We start from the raw sequence: 8,690 nt of genomic DNA, 5'->3' as shown, positions 1-8,690 counted from the left end.
CTTTGGCAGATTGATAGACGGAATTTCGGACACCCCCTCCAGCAAAGTCTCACTCAAAGTATTACTCAGGTAGGCAGCATCTTGATCACCTCATTCTTTTATTTATTCAGTTTTCATCTAACTCAAAAGAACTGGATATAAGATTTTCAGCATCATAAACATTAACTCTCTTTGACCGTGACCCCCCCCCCCTCATCCTGAAACCCTGCAATCTCGTTTACAAAACAACAAAAAAACAATTTTGTTAGACACTTTGTGGTCTTTCTATAGGCTAATATGTGTTTAATCTAATTAAGAATGAAGAAAAACCTTGAATTTCTAAATACTAAAGGTATTTTAACTATAGAAGCATTTTAGCCCCCCCCCCCCTCCCCCGCAACCAGGAACTACTACAGCCCTTGTCCCAGGGGTAATGAAATTTACAATTTTGGTAGAGGATTTCTTGCTCATCATTACTGTATACTCAGTTTGTCTGTTATGTGCATAGGAGTAGAGAAGATTTTTAAGGAATAATAATTATTATTTAAGGAATAATGCATTTTCACTATATGGTCACGCCCCTAACACAGGAGCCCCTGCCCCGGGAGTCATGAAATTTACAATTTTAGTAGAGGCTTTCTGGCTCATCATTACTATATATTCAGTTAGTCTGCTATATGCCTAGGAGTAGAAAAGAAGATTTTTAAAGAATTGCATCAATTTTACAGTGTTTACCCCAACATTAAGGTCCATTGTGGTAGGGGCCCGGTCATGAAATTTACAATTCCTGGTCCCCTTCACCTAAAGATGCTACATATCAAATTTGGTAAAGATTGGTCCAGTAGTCTTTGAGAAGTCGTTAATGCACGACGGACGACAATGGATGCAGATCAATAGCAATAGGTCACCTGAGTGGCCCGAAAACGACTCCTCAAGTAGCAAGGTAATCAGTTTATCAAGGGGACAAATTAGAGAGGTATGGGGCATTTTCACCTGCAAATCCAGGGTGGTCAACGACACCAAGTGCAGTATATAGGGGCAAAAATAAAATTAAAAAATTTGGAAGTGAAAAAGTTTGTTTTCCAAAGATAATACAGTAAAAGAAAAAAAATGTTGTCAAGGGCAATAATTCCAGTGCTGGTATTTCCTCTACTGTATGTCTGTTGTTCAATGTAAATAGGCAGTTTTGTAAACTGTTGACATTTAAAATTTGTCATTTGAACAAGTTTTTACCTATTCTTATTTTTCTGTCTTACTAAAATGGGTGATTTTTGTGATGTTGACCCATACATGTACATGTATTTCTGTTTTTGTGTGTCTGACATCTTAAAAAAAGGTGGCAACATACACCTTTTTCTTTGATTGTTATTAAATTAAACTATATTGAGTGAAAATTAATAATACAGTTTTTCCACTTTCAATTATTTTATAAGTCACGTGAGGGTGGAATTACCTTAAGGTACTTGTTTGCAAAGGGACTCGGCATATTTTGGATATAAGAGACCACTCCAACTCGGGAAGAAACGAAATAGAGTGTATATTTCACTACATATTACTGATTGGATGAAAATATCTAATTTTAATTCGACAGAACTCCGCCCCAATGAAAAAAGCATGATAAAGAATAAACAAAAGTTGCTGCACGAAAGCGGATTTGTACCAGGGAAAGAAAGCACATGTATTCGCACTGATCTTGTTATGAAGAGAACTTTTTTTAAAAATTAAATTACCGGAAAAGGTCTTGGAATTATGAAAACATATCTCAAAGTTTGCGTCCCTTGATCTTAATCGGCTTTCGTAGATGCTTCAGTAATGTTTAACGATGAATTTGAGTCACGAAGATTGTTTAGTTACAGAATGGTGACTGTCCTCTGTTGAGAATTGTCAGGATAGGAGGGGAGGGGTGATACTTCTAGTCGATATGCAAAGCATAATAGCGCTTTAACAACACAGTTATTATAAGCTGCAAGCGACATTATAACTGTTCTACTGTCCCATTTATGATTTTGAATAAAACTGAAGATAAATATGCTATTCAATCCGAGGAATTCAATCTGGTAAAATACACATGACATATGAAAAAGGTATTATATGTGTAATTAAAACAACCCCAAATTAAAGTTTTCCACAAGATTAAGCATATTCTATACTATTCTATACTGGGTTTAAAGAATCACCCTTAGATATTACCAATAAAGTTATAAAACTAATCCTTTCTAAAAACGAGGTAATCAGCTTGTGAAATCCATTATTAAAATACACTAGACTTCCCTCCCGTAGGGATTAATAAATGATTTATTTTTAGTGACCACAATGAATCGTAATTTGGTTTGATATACATATCTGTAGAAAAAATGAATCAAAAAGGATTAATTTGACGTATCATGTATGTACATCGAGAAGTACACGCGTATTTAAGATAAAATTAACGAACTATTAGTTGATATACTGATATACTGAACTATTCATGAATAACATCAACGAATTTTGTACCGGTTAACAAGTGACTAGTATTATGGCCTGACGTGCAATGTACTGTTTGGAGGGACGTCTATGTCATCATTATGTGAGAAAAGGGATATTCAGTCTTCAAAGTTAACTCGTGTGGTGAAACTAACATGGATATTATATTCCGGGTAACTTGTATACTTTGTTACTTCTCATACTATGGTGGTAAGTTATAGTTTTATACGTTTTTACTGTAGATGTTAATCTCGTGAGATTCGGCCCGGCAGGATGTCTGATGCCTCCAGCCGAATCTCACACGAAATTACTGTAAATATCAAAATGATTGTAGATATATGATCAAAATTTCTTGTAATTGACGATGAAAAAAAAAATCTTTGTCCCAGTCCTTTCATAATATTTTGTTTACTCCAGGACATCAAACAATTTGACTCAACATATTCTGGTCTCTTTCTAGGGATTCAGGTCATATGGTATGACTTTACATACATATTATATGAAAGAAAGAAAACCCCAAACATTTTGAATTATTAGAAATTGAACATTTAGCTCTGAGAATAATTTCGAACAAACATGTGAAATTTCTGTTACCTCATAATCATAAAGTGAAATATTTCGGTGGCATATAAAAACTATGTCTGTCTGTCTGTCTGTTTGTCTGTTCTTTTATTGACGTTCCATCTCATTTCGTCTCTGGTTACGACTTTCCCTGAATTAGGATCTTTGGTCAAGATCCAACCCCAACCCCATCTCCCTAATTATACTCTCTAAGGGCATAATTTTATCAGAAACGTCTTTTAGATCTAGAAGTATTTGTTCTGTGGTGCTCAGGTGTTAGAGAGAGAGAGAGAGAGAGAGAGAGAGAGAGAGAGAGAGAGAGAGAGAGAGAGAGAGAGAGAATATTATATGTAGCTGAATTCTGAATACTCGTAAAGAGAGAGAGAGAGAGAGAGAGAGAGAGAGAGAGAGAGAGAGAGAGAGAGAAAATATTATATGTAGCTGAATTCTGAATACTCGTAAAGAGAGAGAGAGAATATTATATGTAGCTGAATTCTGAATACCCGTAAAGAGAGAGAGAGAGAGAGAGAGAGGGAATATTATATGTAGCTGAATTCTGAATACTCGTAAAAAGAGAGAGAATATTATATGTAACTGAATTCTGAATACTCGTAAAATAGGAGAGAGAATATATGTAGCTGAATTCTGAATGATCGGAGAGAGAGAGAGAGAGAGAGAGAGAGAGAGAGAGAGAGAGAGAGAGTATGTAGCTGAATTTTGGATACCTGTAAAAAAAATAAATAAATATTATTTTATTTCCATTTCAGAGGGATCGACTACGTACCTCACATCAAATAGCTCCAGGCAATACATCACATCACCAAACTATCCACAAAGTTATGGGAAGTGAGTCAGTTCAACCCATTTCCAGTATATGTTTATCATTCAGGACTATACCAAATGATTGATAGATTGAATATTGTTTTACGTCCCTCTCGAGAATATTTCACTCATATGGAGACGTCACCACTGCCGGTGAAGGGCTGCAAAATTTAGGCCTATGCTCGGCGCTTATGGCATTTGAGCAGGGGGGGGGGGGGGGGTCTTTATCGTGCCACAAATGGTTTTTGCGGTCTCATTCAAAGGACCGCCCTATTTAGTCGCCTCTTACGACAAGCAAGGGGATACTGAGGACCTATTCTAACCCGGATCCCCACGGGATCTATATCAAATGATGTTCAAGGCAGAAGGAAATGTCTTTATAGACCTAGCCGAGGCATGTGGCGTAGTACACATAACCAATGTTCAATAACTCTCACCCGGGATTCATACTTCTCTCACAATCTCGAAATAGTTTTTGAAAATCTATATATTTTTTTGAAGGGTTGATAAAATAAGCTACAGTATATGCCTAATCAACCGAAACTAAATGACACTATACCTAGTGTATGTTCTAATTCAAACAATATTTATTCAATAATTTGATGGAATTGGGCAGCAGGCCTAGCCTAAATGAGCCCTCTCCCTAATGATCGAACATGATCTGTACATGTATGTTCAACCTCAAGTCGTTTAAAAATCCAAAATCACCAGTGATCCTAAACCTCTTTGTAATACATGTATTTTCCTTCTTTTTAGTTTGCAGTCCATGAATTGGGTGATATCCGCCGACAGTTCAACATATAACCCAGCTGTGTACATCCAAGTGGTGGACAGTGAACTCCAGCCATCTCTAGCCTGCTACAATGACGTCGTCGCAATTTACGACGGTATTTATATTCGATTCTAATCAACACATTTAAACCGATATATATATGTATATATATATTATGACTCGCAGGAATTATTTTACCCAACCATCATGTTATATTTCAAGCACGTAGAATTTTGACATCAACCACATTGTTATTTTGTAATGTATATAAAAGATACTTTGGGTTACTATTCCCCCACTATTTTTAACAGTAGTATGGTGAATGAGAAGACTGTAAGCTTGGGCATTAATAATAAAAGATCACCCCCCTCCTCCAATGAAGAAAATTAAGTCTGGGGAAAACATTTCTGAAGCAGATACAGTAGGAGACCCCCTCCGTCCCACAAATAAGAATTTTTAACGGATAAAGCACTATGTTGTTTTTTTTAAACCAAACTTTCTTGCTTCAATACAAGCTTCTTTTTTTTATATATATAAGCGAAGCGAGTGAAGTCACCAAGGCGGATCTAGAACTTTTTCAAGAGGAGGTACGACTTTCGATAGATTTGGAAACTCCATTTTCCGTTTCTTTACAAACATTGGAATGTTTATTGCAGGTGACAGCACTTTTTACCCAGAGATAGTGTCCTGGTGTGGATCAAACTACCCCTTGTCCACCACTCACTCGCATTACAACACCATCATGATCAGTTTCCGATCAGATAAATCAGACAACAGCTACAGGGGATTTCGGATAGCATATTGGACCCAAACTACAGGTATGTTTTCTACAGAGAGTTTAAGATAGAACCCAGAACCAAAACTTCAAGATCCTGTGGGGATCCGGGTTAGAATATGTCCTCGGTACCCTTTGCTTGTCGTAAGAGGCCACTAAATGGGGGTAGTCCTTCAGATGAGACTACAAAACCTGATGTTCCGTGTCACAGCGCGAGTGTCACGATAAAGACCCCTCCCTGCTCATAGGCCGTAAGCGCCGAGCATAAGCCTAAATTTTACACCCTTCACCGGCAATAGTGATGAGTGAAATATTTTCGAGAGGGACATTAAACAATATGCAATCAATCAAAACTTCAGGTATGTTCTAGTTTAAGACATAACTCTGGACCCAAACTACAGGTACATTGTGTGTGTTTTACTGACAGGTAATGATAGTATACTAAACAGAAATGCCGGATAAGCTCCCTACACAAGATTTATGATAGTATAATGGTCCATGGAATTGATTTTTTAAGATTCGCTTTCTACCATGAAACGACACTGATCAAGCGTGCACAAGACGATCAAAATTTTGTTACTGAAATGTTGATTGTGCTCTGGGGAGAGAACGGCGGCGTGAACGAGGACAGCTAGAAGAAATTATTGCTTTATGGAGCGCCAAATTAACATAAACTCAAATAATTAAAGTTATTTGAGTTTATGTTAATTTGGGCTCCATACAGCTTTGAGTTTCTTTTGCATCTACAGGAATCTAATTCTAGAAAAACGATTTTGGTGCCTTTAACTGCATTAGACACCTTTAAACTAATCTCAGTAGGATTTTAACATGAGACAATTACGAGTCCTCATAGTGTAAAACGGTTGTTATGACCAGATGACATTATATCTGGCCATAAAAATGAATTGATATTGAGAAACCTACATACAAACTCAAAGGTTGTTAATGGCTGGGCACGGCATGCGAAGAGTTCTAACGAACCATGAATTATTACTTTTTACACGACAAATGCAGAACTTGTATGTCATCTGTGTTCTAGGACAGCGTTCCTCTAACAGGAGGTCTATTTGACAGCGACATTACTATAGCATGCACTCAGGCCAGGAGATTATAAAACTTTTACCGGACTCATACTCACAAACAGCCGTGTTTGTTTTGAGTATGTAACTCTCAGCAAGCTCCCAGCGTACTCGAAAAATCTTGAGCACGTACTCCATTTGAGTGTGAGAATGATTTTTTTTTATTTTATAAAACTTGTATAATCTTCACTTTTGAGTATAAGTACGATTTAGAGCACGGAGTTCGAGTTTGAGTATGAAAACGTGCTCAAAAAAGTTTTATAACCCCCAAGCCTGATATCGATCATAATGAATTTGCAGAAGACCAAATTAATTTGGATAATGTAACAATTCAAACAAACACGGCCATTGGGCGCGTCGTCTGCTCTTTGTCTAACATTAAAACATTTTATTTTTTCAGCCAAGGTGACGTATGTGACAAAACCTTTGACCAGTCGGAACTATGCACTGTTGGGATTCGCTGGAACCATCATTTCCGTGATACTGATCGGTCTTGGATTCATTATATATGCCAGAAATCGGGACAAAATATCCAGTTTATTTGCTGGTGAAGATGCTTAAAAATAGATATACATATTTACTACTGTGAAATACAACATTGATCATGCAATACACTTAACATTTTAACAAGTTATGATGTTTGAACATTTGTTATTGATAGAATTCATTTATCTATCCGCAGTTCTTTCTGTGGATTTATAAAAAATTACACAAGACTGAGTGGTATTGTTATTTATTCAATCTAGGTTCACACTTTTGAAAAATATTGTGTTGTTGAACCATTACTTAGTCCTACTGTATACAGTATCAAGACTTGGACAGGAATAACCCCAATACACAGGTAACCCTCTCTTGTTTACAAAAAATATTGGTTATGGAAAAAATGTAACCCATTTCCAAAAAATCCTTTGTTTTGCACCTTCAATATATCTCCAAAATCGACTTCTGTTTAGGGGAAGGGCTATATAGAAATGTACATGTATGCAACTGTGCCAGTAGCGGATTTAAGCCCCCCCCCCTAAAATTTTCAATTTAAGGTAAGTTTAGGGGGAAAACGGTAAAAGAAGCAATCATTGTTTTTTCACTCTGAGAGAAATAAATGACAAGATCTTTTGATTTATTGTTACTTTTATTAGGAGAACTTACAGTGTATTTGCTATCTTAAAGAACAAAACTTAAAATTAGTGTAATTTGATTAAATTTACCTCTTTAAAAATGACAGAATGTAGTAAAAATGGCTACATACACTGTAGGAGATATGTTTCAGTCCTTATAAATCCCAGACCCCCTGCCTCATGACGTTTTCCCCCCTTATCTTCAATTCCTGGATCCACTCCTGTGTGTCCCATTTTGGTGTCTGTTTATAGTCTGAACCTTTTTTCAACACTCCAGTCAGCAATACATGCAGAACAAGAGGTACTGTGAGCAATGCTCACTAAGAATACCCCCCCCCCCCCGCTTACCCCAATCTCCTAAAGGGCGTTGGTAATAGGTATAAACTGAGTGTAAAAAACAAATGGCATGACAAACCGAACCATATTGCTACTTCGATGTCCAGTGCGCGTGACCTTTGACCTTTTGACCCCAAAATCGATAGGGAACATCTTCATCCCATGAGTAGTCCATATGTATGATATGGTGACTGTAGGTGGAAAGGATAACGCTTTAGAGCGCGGAAACCATATTGCTACTTTGATGTCCAGTGCACTTGACCTTTGGACCCCAAAATCGATAGGAAACATCTTCATCCCATGGGTAGTCCATATGTATGATATGGTGACGGTAGATGGAAAGGTTAACGCTTTAGAGCCCGGAAACCATATTGCTACTTCGATGTCCAGTGCGCTTGACCTTTGACCTTTTGACCCCAAAATCGATAGGGAACATCTTCATCCCATGGGTAGTCCATATGTATGATATGGTGACGGTAGGTGGAAAGGATAATGCTTTAGAGCCCGGAAACCATTGCGTCTACAGACGGACGGACGGACGGACAGACGGACAACCCGATTCCAGTATACCCCCCCCCCCACAACTTGTTGCGGGGGGTATAATAATTTAATCAGGAGTATTGTATATTACCAACTGGCATAATCATATTCAGTGGACCGACCTGTGATACATTGTAATCCAAGGAAAGTTCAAAATAGATTGTTGAGACTTAATAAACAAAATTATATCTCTACATAGAATTACTATTGGGATTTACATATACAGTGTTTACGTTTCCTATAAATCA

General features: G+C 37.2%; 1 protein-coding gene across 1 annotated transcript; it reads left to right on the top strand.

Annotated features, from left to right (window-relative positions):
* Nucleotides 1-2,405: 2,405 nt before the first annotated feature.
* On the top strand, nucleotides 2,406-7,167 carry LOC125678255 (CUB domain-containing protein 2-like). The gene is made up of 5 exons (XM_048916550.2): nucleotides 2,406-2,652; nucleotides 3,771-3,849; nucleotides 4,582-4,712; nucleotides 5,254-5,415; nucleotides 6,852-7,167. Exons 1-5 carry the CDS (start codon nucleotides 2,598-2,600, stop codon nucleotides 7,010-7,012), a joined length of 588 nt encoding a protein of 195 aa, XP_048772507.1. The 5' UTR covers nucleotides 2,406-2,597; the 3' UTR covers nucleotides 7,013-7,167.
* Nucleotides 7,168-8,690: the final 1,523 nt, after the last annotated feature.

The sequence above is a fragment of the Ostrea edulis genome, chromosome 2 (assembly GCF_947568905.1).
Source record: "Ostrea edulis chromosome 2, xbOstEdul1.1, whole genome shotgun sequence".
NCBI lineage: Eukaryota > Metazoa > Mollusca > Bivalvia > Ostreida > Ostreidae > Ostrea > Ostrea edulis.
Note: the sequence above shows the minus strand (reverse complement) of the source record. Positions and strands in the feature narration are given on the sequence as shown.

What these genes read in the sequence shown, in the direction of transcription:
- LOC125678255 (XM_048916550.2), top strand. Translation starts at nt 2,598, where the DNA reads ATGGATATTATATTCCGGGTAACTTGTATACTTTGTTACTTCTCATAC. An exon ending in TTACTTCTCATACTATGGTG is followed by an intron (nt 2,653 to 3,770) that starts GTAAGTTATAGT and finishes TTTCCATTTCAG; the next exon opens with AGGGATCGACTACGTACCTC. An exon ending in TATCCACAAAGTTATGGGAA is followed by an intron (nt 3,850 to 4,581) that starts GTGAGTCAGTTC and finishes CCTTCTTTTTAG; the next exon opens with TTTGCAGTCCATGAATTGGG.